The 18,599-nt window shown below is 39.0% G+C and overlaps 1 protein-coding gene across 1 annotated transcript in view; it reads right to left on the reverse strand.

Moving 5' to 3' along the window:
- The window catches only part of GLDC (glycine decarboxylase), a 98,626-nt gene that overhangs the window by 73,629 nt on the left and 6,398 nt on the right, over positions 1-18,599 (reverse strand). The window contains exon 3 of the mRNA XM_028107310.2: positions 8,073-8,208. Coding sequence (XP_027963111.1) covers positions 8,073-8,208 — 136 coding nt within the window. The remainder of the gene's footprint in view (positions 1-8,072; positions 8,209-18,599) is intronic.

The following is an 18,599-nucleotide window of genomic DNA, read 5'->3' on the forward strand; positions in this document are numbered from 1 at the left end:
TTTCATTCCTTCATTCACTCATCCTACAAATATTACTGCATGCCTGTAAGTGCCAAGAACTAGGATAGGTTCTGCTGATGATACATCATAAGCAAATGGATAACAGTCCCTGATCTCAAGAGTATACTGTAATGGGGAAAAAGAGACAATAAATAAGTGAAATCATTTCAGAATGATAAATGTTTTAAAGAAAATAAAATCAGGTGGTATGATAGAGGGTGACTGAGGACTTGTGACACAGCTGCTATCTTTTTACCAAGAATCCATTCACCCTACCAAAGTGGGTCAGATTGGGATCCATGCTCCCACATGTGACTGCCATGGTTTCATAATTCTATTGTTTTTGTTCTTCTAAGCCAGAAAAGTATTAGGAAAAAATTTAGGCTTTTTTTTTTTTTTTTTTTCCAAGCCCTATCCCTTTCTGTCTTGCTCTGGTAATCATGTGCAGGATGTTTCCATCCTTTCTCTTTCCTTTTTGAAGGCTTTGAAATTAATACTTCATATATTTGAGGGGGAGTGGGTGGGGGAACTTGCCTTACCAAGCAGTAAAATGTCAAGACTTCGAAATAATCTTCCCGAAACTTTATTGGCATAGTTTTGTGTGTGTATGTGTGTGTGTGTTACAGCAGAGTACATTTTTGCTTCAGTTAACTCCTTGAACAGCCTGGCTTAGCAACTGTAAATCAGTTTGCCAAATTCTAAGTGGGTAGTGAACTGGAATGAATGAGGCACACAATACATGTTGTAGGCAAAGTAGAAAAGGAATCCAAGTAGAAATGGGGTCATACAAAAGGCAAAGACAAGGAGCAATTGTGACCTCACATCACTTTCACACACAGCATAGCCTGACACCACAAAGACATGCTTAGATGGCCTGGCTAACATGAAGCTTTCATTTTACTCAGAGTCATTATTTTACATATAGACAGATACACAAACTTGCTCATGCACACACCCGAGCATAAACATATTAGCTAGTCCATCCAATAAATGGGAAAGATTCAGTATACCCATAGACACAGAAAATACAATAGGAATAGAGAGAGCAATACTCCAGAGAATTCATCACAGCATGGAATACTGAAAAATTAGTAATAACAACAACAAAAAAAGAGCAACAAAACTAAGTGTCCATCGAAAAGAAAACAATTAAATAGACACCATGCATACATAATACTACACATTTACTGAAAATGATGTATAAAAGAATAATTTCTGACATGGAGATGCTCCTGACATATATATTTATTTTTTTTTTAAGATTTTTATTTATTTATTCATGAGAGACAGAGAGAGAGAGAAGCAGAGGGAGAAGCAGGCTCCCAAGGAGCAGGGAGCCCGATGCGGGACTCGATCCCAGGACTCTGGGATCATGACCTGAGCCGAAGGCAGACGCTTAACCATCTGAGCCACCCAGGCGCCCATGACATATATATTTAAAAAGTACAGTGTCAAATACCATGATCCCATTTTTGTAAATTTGTAAAAACAAATGAACCAAAGTGTAAACAGTGTTTTTTCTCGGTGGCAAGATTAAAAGTAATTTTTACTTTCTTTTTATTGTATTCTGAATGTAAAAGACCTCAGCTACCATTTATTAACCATTTTCTGTGTCAGGAACTTATTTACAACCTTTTTCTGATTATCTTACACCTGTTTATTGTAAAAGTTGGAAAACTCAGATAACTTTGGAGACAACAAAATTACCCATTATCCCAAAACTCCAAGATAACCACAGTTATCATTTACATGCATTTCTTTTCAATGTTTTTTTTCTCTTTTGTGACAGACACACTCAACTATGCTGCCCATTTTTCTGTTGTGCTGTCTGCCTCTTGTTGATTTGTGACTTTATGATCCTTTTTTTCTCCAGCTTTATTGAGATAATCAACAAAACAATATATATTTAAAATGTACAAGGGCACCTGGGTGGCTCGTCAGTAGAGCATCCGACTTAATTTTAGGGTAGTGTGTTCAAGCCCCACATTGGGTGTGGAGTCTACTTAATAAGATAAGGTAAGATAAAATAAAATAAAATAAAATAAAATTAAAATTAAAATAAAATAAAATAATAAAATAAAATAAAATAAAATAAATAAAATAAAATAATAATAAAATAAAATAAAATAAAATAATAATAAAATAAAATAATAAAATAAAATAAAATAAAATAAAATAGATTTGATATACATATTTTGTTAGATGATTACCACTATCAAGCTAATTAATTTACTCTTTTCTACATCATAATCATATTTATATTTAAAATAAGATTATACTCTATGTATAAAGTCTTCTGCCCTGATTTTATTTCTTAACATTATGCCATGGACAATTTCTAATAACTTTAATACTGTTCCACAACATAATTTTAATTGTTATGTGGCATTAAATCATCTTATTTACCATAATTTAAGTCCCCTCAAATTAAATATTACTTTTGGTTTTAAATATCAGAACTAGGGTAACAGTGAACAGCCTTCTCTTTGTCTTATTTCCTTCAGATAAATTCCTGGAAGTGGAATTCTGAATTGTATATGATAATTAATTTTAAGGTTCTCAGATATTGCCATGTTCCTCTCCAGAAAGATCATACCCTATATGTACTCTCTTAAGTAGTATAGTGATTCACAGATTTCCCTGCATTATCATGATACTAGTACTAAGAAGCCCTGGGTTTCAACCTTAATTCTTTAATGTACTATCTGTGAATTGGGACAAGTAACTAAATCTCTCTCTTCCAATTTCTCCTGGTGATCAATGAGGATAACATCACCTATATCATAGGTTCCTAGCACTCAAAGGACATTAATATATATAAAGCATTTGGAACGGTAAAATCCTGCCCAAATATTAGTTGTCTTAAAAAGGTTTTTTTTGTTTGTTTGTTTGTTTTTTTAAAAAGGCGGGGGAGCGCCTGGGTGGCTTAGTTGGTTAAGCGACTGCCTTCGGCTCAGGTCATGATCCCAGGGTCCTGGGATCGAGCCCCACATCAGGCCCCCTGCTCAGCAGGGGGTCTGCTTCTCCCTCTCCCACCTGTGTTCCCTCTCTCGCTATCTCTCTCTCTGTCAATTAAATAAATAAAGAAAATCTTAAAAAAAAAAAGGTTTTTTTCCCCCCTCTATTTTGATCTTTAAGAGGATTCACTCATAGTTCTGTTCAGATATTATTAGATATTTGTATTTGGAAAGGGTTTTTTTCTGAAAATTTATCACATCTCATGTCAGCTTCACATTGCCTATTCTTCCTCCAACTAGATCCCCAAACAAACTAGTTTCTCTTCCTAAAAATTCTTATTCCTTCAAAGCTGTGCCAATTCTCAAGGAGGAAACTGCAATTCTTTTGAGACCAAATCATGATCAATTCCCACGAGTCTTCCTTCCAATGTCCCATATCCACCCCTTTATCTTTGTTGCCTTACTGCCCTAATGCTGTGCTTAAAATAGGAACTTACTGAATATCTGTGGTGCAGAAGTGTGTAGTATTTACTTCCCTGCTTAATTGGAGATGGCTCCCCATTACCTACAGGAAAAAATCCAAACCTCCCAAGCACAGTCCTCCATACCTGAGACTGCATTTTTCCTTTGATAACAGACTTTTGAGATTTAATATTCTCTTCCCTTGCCAACCTTTCTCACCTTGCTCAACACTTTCATAAGCCCAAACTTCGGCTGATGCTGATTAGCCTTTCTAAAGGTAGAGAGTTTTGTAATTGTTTTCTTGCAAAAATAAACATATGATCCCACTTCTTTTACTTACAGTCTACACATTTTCTACACCACTAAAATATCAGCTATTAAAGGTCTTAACAAGCCTCTATTAAAAAACTCAAGCCAGTGAGCCTGAGGCCCAAGGACACTAACTAACCCTCATTTCAGGAGAAAAATGCTAATGGAGGGCCGGCTGTCATGTATGCAAAAGTTTAGTTGACTCAATTAGGCAAAATGTGGTGATTAAGAAAGTGTGTCTGTAATCTCCATTTTCTATATTTCTTTTCTTAAAAAAGATTTTATTTTTAAATAATCTCTACATCCAACATGGGGTTCAAACTCCCAATGCCAAGACCAAGAGTCACATGCTCCACCAACTAAGACAGCCAGGCATCCCTACATTTTCTATATTTCAACTGACTATTTAACTCATTTCTATTTCTAGATGTATTTTAATATATTTTTAAAGCATCTGTAGATCCAAGAAGGCATTTTGTCAGGCTCAAACAGGATGCTTGATATCTTCAACAAGGCATTAACATTTATCCCAAAATAATCAGTATTTTCTATGACTTTTGGGCTGTGACTTTCTTGTGAGATTGAGAAAGAATGAGGTATTGCAGTAGGACATTCATAAAATTCTCTCATTTTAATCCCAGTGCCAAAGTTACACAAAACAGAAATAGCCACAAAGAAAATGTTAAGTCTTTTTATATTAAATACTGATACCATCAGCAGTCAAAGTTTTGTAACAGCGGGCCCCATAAAATAAAATTCTGGACCTGATGCAAATTTTCTTGTAAGAGCCCAAATGTTTGTATTCTTTTGAAGCTATGTTGTCCATTTATTTTCACCTCACGTCACCGGAATTTGTTGGTTCTGTCTCTACGGAAACCATTCAGAACAGAAGGGTGATACTGTGAAATCTCTTTACCCTCATGTGCACAGTCGTCCCTATCAGTGCTGGTGAGGTACAGTATTACCCTCTGGTTCAAATCAACTTTCAGTTAATGGAAAGGAACAATATTTAAAATGCTCCCAAAAACCAGGACTGAAAAGCAAAAACAACATTGTCTTCCTCTCAAAATGCTGGCAGCTCCTAAAGTAAATTAACACATCCACTCACAGCCAGGAAGCAATATGGTGAATATTCTCTATGGCCACCAAGAGTGAAGGCCGCAGGCCAGTATTCAGACAGCTAAAATGCTGCAGCTCATTCATGTGCTTCTGAGGCTTATTTTGTAAGGAGAAAGGCCATTCCCTTTTGAAATCAAACTTGGGAGTTCAACCATGCAAACTTTTATCAGTACCACAGTGGGAAAGAAGCCTCAGCAAAGCAAATATATTGCACACACACCCAAAGCAAAAAAACTAGTTCTTTGAGGGTTCTTTCCTCTCTCTTACTAATTAAGAAATGAAGCATATTGAAACTAAAAGCTCTGGCCAGGGATGGCAAGGTAGGAGTGATTAGGCCAACAGATCTGGCTCCTGTAATGATGAGACATGAGCAACTTCATCCAGGACAAAGCACTCTGGTCAACCAGGACTGCTTTGCTTCCCATTCATCCAGGCTGACCACCGTCCTACCCTAGACAAATGCTTTGTGCCTCAGAACTACAGGTCTGGACTTGAGACAGCAGATGAGGACGGTCTGAATTGATGGCCAAACACATCAACTCCTCACAGACTCAAAGGCACAGAAACCAGTTATGCTTGTGGGTGGTATGATGGTAAATGAATATAAGTTCACATGTCATAAATAGTCGCCACAGTGGGTTTATTCCTGTACTAAGAACACTTTGTGCAAAGTTTGAGATTAAATAGGGTATCAGGTTTACTTTTCAAAATGCCAAAATTGAGGGCACCTGACTGGCTCAGTCGGTTAAGCGTCTGCCTTCAGCTCAGGTCATGATCTCAGGGTCCTGGGATCGAGCCCCATGTCAGGCTCCTCGCTCAGCGGGCAGTTGGCTTCTCCCTCTGCTCCTCCCCTCCCTCTCATACTCACTCTCTCTCAAATAAATAAATAAAATCTTTTTAAAAAATGCCAAAATTGTCAAAAAGTTCGTATTCCTAGATGAGTCTGCATATTAGTGAGAGTGTGTGTGTGTGTGTGTGTGTGTGTGTGTGTGTATTAGAGATAGCTTGATATTTTAAGGAGACAATGAGGGAGCAGGGAGGGGGTAAGTAGGAGCTCAGTGGAATCAGGGAAATGAAAAATTACAAAAATTAGGAAGGAATATAAAATTCATCTGGGTTTGCTAATTGGTGCTCATAGAAGTTAGGCTCCTACCCTGCACAGAGGCTGAGAGGGCCCTATCTTTAGGTGTTGACTAGAACAAAACAGTAAAATTTTGGGGCAGCTTTGAGTTTTTTGCACAGGTACTTTCCTATTTTCTGTTTTTAAGGTAAAAAAAAATGGACTAATGGATGTCTCAATAGTCTGTCTTATGAAGGTATAATGGAGAGCCTCATATAAGGCAATTATTTATAAGAATTCTGATCACTGAGAATTCAAATGAAATCTAACAAAATTTATTAAATAAAATATTTTACAAAAGATGCAAAGCGTTCAGCAATTTTTTAAGATTTATTGCGGTGGAGGATGTACTTGGGTATTTCAAAAGCTCATGTGGGGGCAATTTATGATTTCCCATAGAGAAGCCTACCTTCCCTTTACTACGTTGATTTTTTAATATATGCTAACCTGAAAGACAATCTTTACAACTTGCTCTAAATACCTTTGAATTACAGAGGCAATTGCCTATTCTGTCCTCACATAATATTGGTTGTACTAGAAATTAAAGTTACTTCTTATATCAAGTGCTATGCATTGAAACTTGTTTTTAAATGTTAACTGGCACTGCGGTGTCTGGGTGGTTCAGTTGGGTGAGCATCCAACTCTCGATTTCAGGTCAAGTAATGACCTCAGGGTCCTGGGATCAAGCCCCGTGGTGGGCTCTGTGCTCAGTGTGTAGTCTGCTTGCGATTCTCTCTCCCTCTCCCTCTGCCCCTCCCCCACTCATGCTCTCTATCTCTCTCTAAAATAAATAAAATCTTGAATAAATAAATAAATATTAAGTGGCACTGTGTATATTAATGTAAAACAATGTTAATTTACTCAACTTTCCAGCTTACACCGCCTGGTATATCCGTGTAAGATGCTAATTTTTATGTATTGTTATAGTTTCAGGTTATTTATAATATTTGATGTTTTGTAAAACTCGAATACTACTATACTGTATTTATGGACCAAATAAATGGCATCTGCATACTTGTTATACATGCTTGCATAGTTAAAAATAATAGTTATTTCTTATACCAACTAAGTGAAAGAAAAAGGCATCTAGGAATTACTGCCTCCCCACTCCATTTCTATGCTAGAAATAAGTGCACACATTCCTTTTGAGACTAAGTTCTCAATTGAAATAAAGTTTCAATTTAAAGATGCTGGTGTATACAGTGATGCTGATCCAAAAACAAGAAAAAGAAAGGCCCAGGAATCCCCATCTTTCCTCCTCTACAGTCAGACAATATTTCCCAATGGGCAGAGAAGCAGATGGGCTGGTCTTTGGAGCCAGGACTTCTCCCTGACAAAAATATCCAAGGTGTTGAGATGTGAACCTCTGTTTTGTTCTTTCTACCATACAGCCAACTACTGTCTGTATGAGATGTGAGAGGAGAACAGAACACACACCTGAGGACGTGCAGCTCAGCCCCTCCTTTTGCTGTTTCTAGAAGAGCCTGTTCACAGAATACATATGTTCTCTTTCTCTACAAAGTGCTAAGTAATAAACCGGATATTTTAATCTCCATTTACCTGATACTACATCTGCTTTTTCAACTGGTCATGTACCCAGAATATAAGGGGGAGGGGGGTGATAAAGTATACTCCTAAAATCCTGAGAAGATAATGGACTAAGATTCTGACTCACTGAGTAAGCTCAGACATAACCTTAAAAAAAAAAAAAAAAAAAAGACACAGCCTTAAAATCCCAGTGTCTCCAAAGAATAAAGCCCTGAATCTGCCCACCTACAAGTTGACATCTTGCTCAATATGCTTACAAAGACAGAATAGACATTAAATTAGAGAGGACGAGATTACCAGCATCCACATTCTAGAGCTCTAAAATTTTTTATGGGAATAAAAGTGGAAAGAAACTCTGTATTTCCTCTATATTTGAGTAAGGAAATTTCCCAAGTCAGAGAAAACCAAGTAGGTTCCTGGAGGTCAGAGACAACACAGGAGTGTAGGTGTCAGTGTGTAAGTTCTGACACTCCAAGGGGGAAGGAGGTGTGGGGAAACTGGGAGAATCATGCAAATCAAAACATAGTACTCTTGTTTTCAATCTAATAATACATTACCATCCTGCATTCTCCAGTAAATTCCGCAGAATCGTCTGTGGCACGAAGCAGTTATAATAGCCCATGCCCATATACGATCTCCAGATCTGGTTTTTGCTGGAAATGGCATGCAGAGTTGTAAGGATTTCATTTTCACCTGATTATAAGAAAGAGAGAAATATTACAGACAGAAAACATCTCAAAAGAGAGCTCCAATTCTAGTTTAAGACCTTTGTTTTCTTTAAATATATATATGAAAATATAAGAATCAATTCCCCCGCAATACTAAGTACTGTATGCAGAAATCTCAAAAATCCCAAAACAGCACTCAATTACCCTCCAGTTTGGTTCCTCTTAATTTTTCTTTTTTGGCTCTTCTTTTTTTTGGCTTTGTTAGAATTGCCCAATTATAATACTTGCCTCATTCTGAGTTTATTCTGTTCCCTTTACATTTCTGTGGTATTTACACCAAATAATTCTGCTTTTGTGGCGTGCCTCGGTGGCTCAGTCGGTTTAAGTGTTGGACTCTTGCTCAGCACAGCTTCTGCTTGTCCCTTTCCCTCTGCTCCTTCCCCACCCCCCTCAAAAAAATAAATAAAATATATTTTTTAAAATTCTGCTTTCTCTTAGTAAAATATTGGTTTAAGTCTTAAATAATACATGACCTATATTTTTCTCTAAAACTCCTCTGCTAACTTTGATGTTTTTTCCTTTGTGTCACTTAAAAGACTACTTACAAAAAGGCCTTCACCGAACGGTGTAAAGTATCAGTTGTAATAAAAGATGCAGTTTTGGGCGCCTGGGTGGCTCAGTTGGTTGGGCGACTGCCTTCGGCTCAGGTCATGATCCTGGAGTCCCGGGATCGAGTCCCACATCGGGCTCCCTGCTCGGCAGGGAGTCTGCTTCTCCCTCTGACCCTCTTCCCTCTCGTGCTCTCTATCTCTCATTCTCTCTCTCTCAAATAAATAAATAAAATCTTAAATAAATAAATAAATACATAAATAAATAAAAGATGCAGTTTTAACCAGCATTCCCATTAGGACACTTTGATAATTAAGAAGGAATAATAAAAGCCCTTGGATGCAGGTGACACCCTATTTGAGGTCATTCATATAATAACAACAAAATCTGACTTCTGAGCATTACTCTTTGCCAGGAATTGTACCAAATGCTTTTCAAGCAGCTTAGGAATCTGAGGCATGCACAGATCACTTGCCTGAGGCTACATGGCTTTAAATTGAATGGTTAGAACCCAGTCTGTCTAATTCCAGATTCTACACTTCCCCACTGGGCCAAGTACAGACCTGCTACAGGTATAGCACTTATACTGAAAGACAGTTTCCAGACACAAATGACCTTACATGGTTCTTTCTCTGCCCTTCTGCATAAAGATACATCATTCTGGTAAAAATTTAACTACTTGGGCAAATGTCTGGCTCCTTTAGGATCTTCTCAGGGATTCAGCCACTTAAATCTTAGAATTGTCTGATTTTATTGTTACTATATCAGAGAAAAATCTATATACAGCAGTCACTAAAATGGCAAACTAGCTAAGAGGATGCTTCACTTTGTTTTAATCCTACTGAACTCTATGTAAATATTACTCTCATTAATCCTTCTTTATCCTCAATGAAAACACTTTTACCCTCCATCCCACCTTCCCACTCCATATGCGTTCACAAGAAGTAAGTTCACAAGAGATGTGTCATTTTGCCAGACTAGGTTAAGGAAAGAGAAGACAGTTTTGTAAATATGTTTCATGAGTAAATGTCATCCAACTGCCTTTTGACAGACAATCTTACCTTCTTCCATTGAAAGTTTAGGAACTGTAAGTGAAAGTTCAATAAACCAGTATCTGGGGAGATATGCAAGTACCGCATCCTTAGGAGCAATCGTACAAGAAATCCAATCACTTCCCAAAGCCTTCTTAGGAGAGGGTGATTGAGAACCCATTACCAGCTGGGATTGACTAGCAGTGCCTGGTAGGCACACAATTCAACAAGGCCAACTTCAGTTAAGATCTTGTTTAAGAGGGATCCCTGTTCCATATTATATCATGAGGACAAAAGGTCTAGCTCCCAAATGAGAATGGTCTGTGAAGGGCTTTATCTGTCAAATCAAGAGTTTAACCTTTAGGAATAATAGAGTAATGAATAATATGATCTTTCCTACATTATAGAAAGATAATTATTGATATGGTGGCTAGGTCAGAGGGAAAACCCTGGAAACAGGGAGATATGGTAAGAAGCTAGTACAGGAGGGAGATGGGAAAATGAGTGTTGTGAATTGAACTGTGTCCTCTAAAAAGATAGTTGAAGTCCTAACCCCTGATACCTGTGAACGTGATCTTATTCGGAAATAGGGTTTTAATATGTAATCAAGTTAAGATGAATACATGCTATATTAGGGTCAGTCCTAATTCATGACTGCTGTCCTATAAGAAAAGGGAAATGTGGACATAGAGCCACACATATGAGGAGAACACCATTTGAGGACAGAAGCACTATAGGATAAAGTCTTGCTTCTCAAGCTTGACTTTTTCTTATTTACCTTCTTTTGGGAACAAAGTGAGTTAAACAAAAGAGCAGTCCTCTGTACACCAAGGACACACTAATGGACACTCTTGAGTCATCAAGAGTAGGGTGGGTTCTTGGCCATGCTTCTGAAATGCTTCCCATTTACTCCAGAGCAAACCCCACAGCAGTGCACATTCTTCTCTTCCTTCCAACCTGACAAAAACAGCTTCCTCCTGTAAACAGGCCCAATTCCAGTAACTGCCTTCCTTAATGTGAATGGTCATGAAACTAACCAGGGAGGAAATGAGACAGAAAGAGAAAGAGACAGTGTGTCATTCTCCAAATGCTTGCCTACAGTCAGTCACTGTGCATTCTTATGCACCCCCAGCCACAGAAGTCCTTAAGTAGTCCTTCTGGAATTCAAGCAATAATTTCTTTTCTTACGGAATAAATGCCTGCTTTTGACTTTGTTTATTCCACTGCCTCTGAGCATTGCATAATGCCCTGGTTCTAATGTACCAAGAACAGAGTTTCAGTGACTTCGGCACCACTCTCTAAGAATCCACAGGTGGATCTCATGCTGTTCCTCTTCAAAGAATTCAGAATGAACAATTTCTCCTTACATAATTCCACATAGGAGACTTTCCAATAGCAGCTCCCTTGTCACCAGCACCTAAAATATCAAGCAGGGCTTTGTACCAACCACCACACCAAATAAATACTTTCTAACAGGAATAAACCAATTTAGCTATTAAATAGTCAATGCACTCTAGGCCCAGGTTTTTGTTTTTTTCTTTTTTTTAAGATTTTATTTATTTGACAGAGAGCACAAGCAGAGGGAACACAAGCAGGGGGAGTGGGTGAGGGAGGAGTGGGTGAGGGAGAAGCAGGCTTCCTGCTGAGCAGGGAGCCCGATGCGGGGCTCGATCCCAGGACCCTGGGATCATGACCTGAGCTGAAGGTAGCTGCTTAACCGACTGAGCCACCCAGGAGTCCCTAAGACCAGGTTTTAATTTTCCATGTATGTGAATTTTAACAAGAATTAAAAAATGTCATTAGGAAAGACAGGCAAGCTGTATGGGTGCATACACACATTGTCCCCCACCTTTAAGCCTTATCCTTAACACATAACTGTATGGTTACTTTTTGTGTCAATTATATGAAAAAAGTGTATCCATGCTTTGTTTTCGGCTTTTGGCATCTTAAAATATTAGGTCTAAGTTTTCAGAGAGGTATTTATGATTCTGCCATTTATATTAAAAAAAGAATAAATACATATGCATATGCTATGTATTAACAGAATATCTATGGAATGATTCTCAAGAAACTGATAGGAGGAGACTGAAGGAGTCTTGCTTTCTCAAAACCTACATATCTTTCTGTTTTTTAATTTTGGACAATATGCGTATGTTATTCAAAAATTAAAAATTCAATTAAAATGTTATGCACAAAACAAAATCCTCCTTGTGAAATATATGAGTGCAGACAGCTGTCAGTCCCCACAGTGGTCAAAGGTCCACAGAGCATTTTCCGGGAAGTCCAGCAGCACCCAGCGCAGAACAGCCACTCAAACCAGCGTTGGAGCCTCCCTCCCACTCCCTGACCTTCGTGTACTTGGAAAAATACTCAGAAAAGGTCTCCAAGGAAATCATCAGGACTGAAAACCAACACAATCATATTTGAATTTGCCCAGAAAGGCCTTTTTCTGCCAGAGGCTGAAGGGGAAAGCTGGGGCCAGAATGTTAGGACAGAGACTGCCTTAGCATATTTTTCTTGCCAACCTGCAGATCCTTGGCTTCAAAGCTGCTCAGAAAACCATGGGGTGGGGTCAAGGGTCTCAATCAAGATAAACAGACCATGAATGATAGCACTTGTCCAGACATTTTCTGATTTTCTCAGTGGAATGTGGAATTTGCATACAAATTCCATTGTAATGTGTAGCCTTTCTGTAGCATCACCTAATCATTTGCAGCACCCCTCTCCTCCCCCCATAACAGCCTGACTTAAACCCACTTACCTAGCCCATAAACCCTACTTCCTCTCATTTGTCAAATTTCCTCCCCAACGAAGGACAGTTTCACAACCAAAGTCTGTGAATCACAGAATTTCTTCATTCTAGGAAGGTAAACCAATCTGTAAGCTCTGCGTAGTGTAGAGTAAGGACATGGAAACTCTTCAAATTGAAAACTCTTTGAGTCTCACAGAGGGGCACCCGCCCTATGTGACAAGATGTGGTTGGGACAGGACAATGCAGGCCTGACTGGGGCTATGATCCACCTGACCCTAATCCTGCCAGGTTCTTCTCCATCTTATTGCTCAGTTAATTAACATCCCATTGCACCCGGCCCCTCATTACCCCCAGGGGCACTTCCAAAGCCAAAAGGAGGTGAGGCACGTCCCTACAGCCCTTCCTGTTCACCCAAAAGAAATACAGGTTCAAGATCTTAATACTAGCTGTAAGAAAATGAGAACATCGCACAGTGGGGAAGTGAGGACAAGAGGCACCATGTCTGTTATTTTCCCCCTGGTCTTGGGTCACAGTACTTTCTATGGGAGGCCTCCTCTATCACCTCTCTTCATTTAATCTATGAATACTGTTTTTTTTTATTATGTTCAGCTAGCCACCATACAGTACATCAATAGTTTTTGATGTAGTGTTCCATGATTCATTAGTTGTGTATGACACCCAGTGCTCATCACAACACGTGCATTTTTTAAAGAAATGTACAGAGAAACGTTGCAATTCACATTTATCTGGAATACCAGTTTACCTGTATAATCAGGCCAAATGGTAAGTTTTAAATGAGAATCAGGGTGGAAGTCCTGGAGTATTTGTTTTTCCTCTTTGCTGCCCTGTGGGGACGTTGTTACAGCCAGCAGAGCAAAAACAAGAAGGGAAGGATATGTTCTAGGAGTCCAACTCAAATAATTTAACATGCTTGCAGGAAAGAGATAATTTTTTTATAGATGAAAGGAATAGGCATAGGGAGAAAGTTCTAGTCCGACCCAGAATCTCACCCACTAAATTATACTCTCTTGGGGCTCCTGGGTGGCTTTAGTCGTTGGGTGGCTTTTAGCCTTTGGTTCGGGGTCATGATCCCAGGGTCCTGGGATCAAGCCCTGCTTCAGGCTCCCTGCTCGGGGGGAAGCCTGCTTCTCCCTCTCCCACTCCCCCTGCTTGTGTTCCCTCTCTTGCTGTGTCTGTCAAATAAATAAATAAAATCTTAAAAAAAATTATAACCTCTTTGTGAGGAGCGGCATAGCAGGTTGCTAGGCACATAGTAAGTGCTCAGAAAATACAGGTGAATAAAGGTGTTGCAATGAAAACTCTCCTAAATTCCCACAAATATCTAGCTCAATATTCACAATAATCACCCATCACAGAATCTCATGATGACAAAGCAATGCACAAACTGTTCTCACGTTTAGTTCAAATACATCCTTAAAAGTATGGGCTTCAAAGAAACATTTATAAATGGAAAATCCACAGCTATTAAGTTCTGTGAAATAACACAGTGCATTAATTAATACAATAATTTCAGAATTTTAGAAATTTTATTTCCTCCTTGTTTAATCAGTATGTTGATGATGTGGGCATTGAGAATCCTTACTAAAATTCTGTTTGCATCTTTGTAAAAATACTTTTGGGGGGGTTAAGCATCTACTACTTGGATGCTCACAATAGCTGTTCTGAACCTTATCCACTTTTCTCTAATGTTCAGTCTCATGTTTCCTGTCTCTCACTCACATCGTCAGACAGGCAACCCCTCAACTCTTCTTACTTCTGAGTGTCCTTACATCCTCAGGTGGACTTTATTCCCTCTTATGCCTAAGAAAGGTCCAGAATATGCGAGTAGGGTCCACAACCCCCTGCCTGAAAATTTATCCTCCAGCCTCTTTAATTACTTCACTTCAGACAGCTCTGCCTCCTTTTACATGCTCTATTTCCCAGCATCCTGACTTCCACTTTTCTCCCCATATTCCATCCCTAGGACATCTCACTCCCATGAATTCAGTTAGAAGACTCACTATATCTGGAACTCCATCTATCATCTCTCTCTCTCGAGCTCTAGACTCATTATTTCCAACTACTGTTTCAACATTTCCAAATGCATGTTCCATGAACACCTCAAACAATTCTGCTCAAACATTCATGATCTCTCCTTCCTCCAGAACCCTCTCCTTCTCCCTGTTTCCTGTTAATGACATTACTATCACCACACTCAGCCTAGAAATTGACAGCCCACCTGTTGCCCCTCTGGATCAACCACCATGTTTATACTAAAACCGTAATCCCCATAGGCTGCTCCCAGCCAATTACTAAGAACAGCAAGAGAACTAATGCAGACTCATTCTTGCAGGATGTGGGAACCCTCCCATGGGTGACTTTAGCTCAAGGACTCCCATTTGACCAAAACTTTCTTAGATCTGTGCTTGCAGCCTAAGATTTTCCTAGCCATTCCTCCCCTTCTCTTCCCCCTTCCACCAGGGTCAGACCTCACAGTCTAAAGACTCCCCTGCCTTCTCCTGTTCCCACTCCCAATAAATTTCTTGCATATCTAATATCATCCTGGTGAGTACATTTTGGTGTACCTGAACTAATGCACATTTCACCTCTAAACTTTCCAACAATCTCCCAGCTGGTCCCCTTGCCTCTGATCTCAGAGGCACTCTGCAAAACACAATCATGTCATTTCCCTCTGTAATAACTATTAATGTCTTCTCATTACAGAGACAAAACAAATTCCCTATCATGGCTCTGAGCCCTCTATATAGTGTTTTCAGTGCCTTTCTGCATACATGTTCTACATACATGGTCATTCACCATATCCCTCAAATAACCATGCCTCTGCTCATGCCTTAACCTCAGCCAAAGCATTCATCCTATTTACAGATCTTTTTTTTTAAAGATTTTATTTATTCATTTGAGACAGAGAGAGAGAGTACATGAGCAGGGGGAGAGGCAGAGGGAGAGGGAGAAGCAGGCTCCCCGCTGAGTCAGGAGCCCGACGTGGGACTCGATCCCAGGACCCCGGGACCACAACCTGAGCAGAAGGCAGATGCTCAATCATTTGAGCCACGCAGGTGCTCCCCTTATTTACAGATCTTACTGCTACTCAATATCTATCTCCCTATTAGTTATAACCTATAGTCAGGGACCATATCTTTTATCATCTTTTACCTCTTGACTCTTATCCTCAGTGACTGAAACAGTATCTTATCTCCAACAGAAGCTTCTCAATAAATGAGAAAGGGAAGATGGAGGAAGCTATAGAAATAGATTTGATGATAGTAGCTTATAATACTCCTCAGCAGTAACACTATATGATACAGTATGACTGATTTCATTGATAGCATTGAATATTTTTAAAAGTTAAATAAAAATCATTGTAATTTAAGATAGGAAGTATGTGCTAATTTGGATGAATGTGGCAGTTTAAAAAAAAATGTCTGCAGGATGTTTTTAGGGCAGTGAAACTATTCTGTATGATACTTAGAGGTGGATACATGTCTTTATACATTCCTCCAAATCCAAAGAATGTACAACACTAAGAGTGAACGTTAATGTAAACTATGAACTTCGGGTGTTGATGTGTCAATGTACGTTCATCAGTTGTAACAAATGTATTGCTCTGGGGGGTATATTGATAATGGGTGAGGCTACCTGGGGGCAGGAGGTATGTGGGAACTCTGTACCTTACATTTAATTTTGCTGTGAACCTAAAATTAATCTAAAAAATTAAAGTCTAATAAAAAAATACATCTGCAGATTTGTTTACAGTCCCTTTCAAAGGGTGGAGACTTAGCATAATATCCTCTAGGTCTATCCACATTGTTGTAAATGGTATGATCTCATTCTTGTGGCTGTGTAATATTCCTTCTTTTGGCTGTGTAATATTCCTATGTAAATATTACACAGCCACAAGAAGGATGAGATCATACCATTTACAAACATACATACCACATCCTCCTTATTCATTTTCTATCTATGGACACAGGTTGCTTCCATATCTTAGCTATTGTAAATAATGCTACAATAAACACAGTGCATGTATCTTTTTGAATTAGTGGTTTTTTTTTTGAATTAGCATTTTCATTTTCTTTGGTTAGATATCCAGTAGTGGAATTATTGGATCGTACTTTATTTCTTTAACTTTTTAGAAATTCCATACTGTTTTCCACAGTGGCTGTACCAATTTACATTCCCACCAACAGTGTACACGTGTTCCTTTTTCTACAACATCTTTGCCAACATTTGCTATTTGTTTTTATTTTAGCCATTCTGATGGGTGTTAAGGTGCTATCTCGTTTTGATTTGCACTTCCCTGATTATTAGTGATGTTGAACATCTTTTCATGTGTTTGCTGGCCATTTGCATATCTTCTTTGGAAAAATGTCTATTCAGGTCCTCTGCCCATGTTTTAATCAGATTGTTTTAGTGTTGAGTTGTATAAGTTCTTTATATATTTTGGATATATTATGCTAAGAGAAAGACAAATACATATGATTCCACTTGTAAGTGGAATCTAAAAAACACAATAAACAAACAGAATCAGAACTATAAATACAGAGAATTTGGGGTGCCTGTGTGTCTCAGTCGTTAAGCGTCTGCCTTCGGTTCAGGTCATGATCCCAGGGTCCTGGGATCGAGCCCCGCATCGGGCTCCCTGCTCTGCAGGAAGTTTGCTTCTCCCTCTCCCACTCCCCTGCTTGTGTTGCCTCTCTCACTGTGTCTCTCTCTGTCAAATAAATAAACTCTTAAAAAAATAAAAATAAATAAATACAGAGAATTTGATCATTGCCAGAGAGGAGGGTGGGGAAATGGGTGAATGGCAGTGGGAAATACAGGCTTCCAGCTATGGAATGAATAAGCCACGAGAATAAAAGGCACAGCATAAGGCATACAGTCAATGATAATAGCAGCATTCTATGGTGACAGATGGTAGCTGTCCTTGTGGTCAGCATAGAGAAGGTATAAACTTGTCAAATCACCATGTTGTGCGTCTGAAACCAATGTAACATTGTGTGCCATTTATATTCAAATATAAAAAAATTTTTAAGTGAAAGTAATTCCCCTTCCCTTGAATTCAGGGCAGACTTAATGAGTCACTCTAATCAACAGAAAGTGGTGTTAAGTGATGCTGTCGGAATTCCAAGGATAGATCATAAAAAGGATAGCTTTTGCCTGGCTTTCTTTCCCTCTCTTGAATCACTGTCTCTGCGGGAATCTGGCTGCCGTGTGAGGACAGGTAGGCAGCCCGTGGGGAGACCCATGTGGGGGCACTAAGACCTCCCACTCACAGCCAGCCCCAGCTTCCCAGCTGTCACGCGTGAGCGACCCTGCAGGCGGCTCCTCCAGGCCCAGATGAGCGACCGCACTGAGACCTCAGTATTTTGAAAGACGCTGAGCCAGAATCATCCAGCCCAGGTGCTCCTGGAACTGTGAGGATAGTAAATGTTCATGGTTGTTTTAAGCCACAGAATTTTGCAGTTAATTTCTTATACAACAGGAGATAACAGATGTAATAGCTTCCCCCCCCAAAAGTCAGTTTTTAAATTAACATTAAAGAATTAATTTCATTTATATAAAATATATTTGATGATACTGGATAAATTCCATGATCCTTTAGCAAGATGAAGAAAAAAAGTTGTTTTTACATTTTAAAAAGTTTTTTGTCCCAGTCACAGGACCTATTTTATTTGGCCTCTCATTCTCTATATGTTTACATGTTTGTATCCTTTATATGTCTAAAAATAAGGAAGTCCAACACACTTTATTTCTTAAAGATTTATTTGAGAGAGAGTTAGAGAGAGCAGGAGCAGAGCAAGAGGGAAAGAAAAAATCTTAAGCAGACTCCACACAAGAGCAAAGAGCCCGATGGGGGCTCCGTCTCACAACCCTGAGAACATGACCTCAGCCGAAATCAAGAGTTGGACACTTAAACAACTGAGCCACCCAGGCACCCCCAAAACATTTTAATGCTAAAAATGATAACTTATAAAGAATTGAATTAAATTTGTAGAACACCCA

Source organism: Eumetopias jubatus, unplaced genomic scaffold (genome assembly GCF_037043125.1).
Source record: "Eumetopias jubatus isolate StellerSeaLion01/CBP00866 unplaced genomic scaffold, mEumJub1_p1.0 scaffold_15, whole genome shotgun sequence".
Lineage (NCBI taxonomy): Eukaryota > Metazoa > Chordata > Mammalia > Carnivora > Otariidae > Eumetopias > Eumetopias jubatus.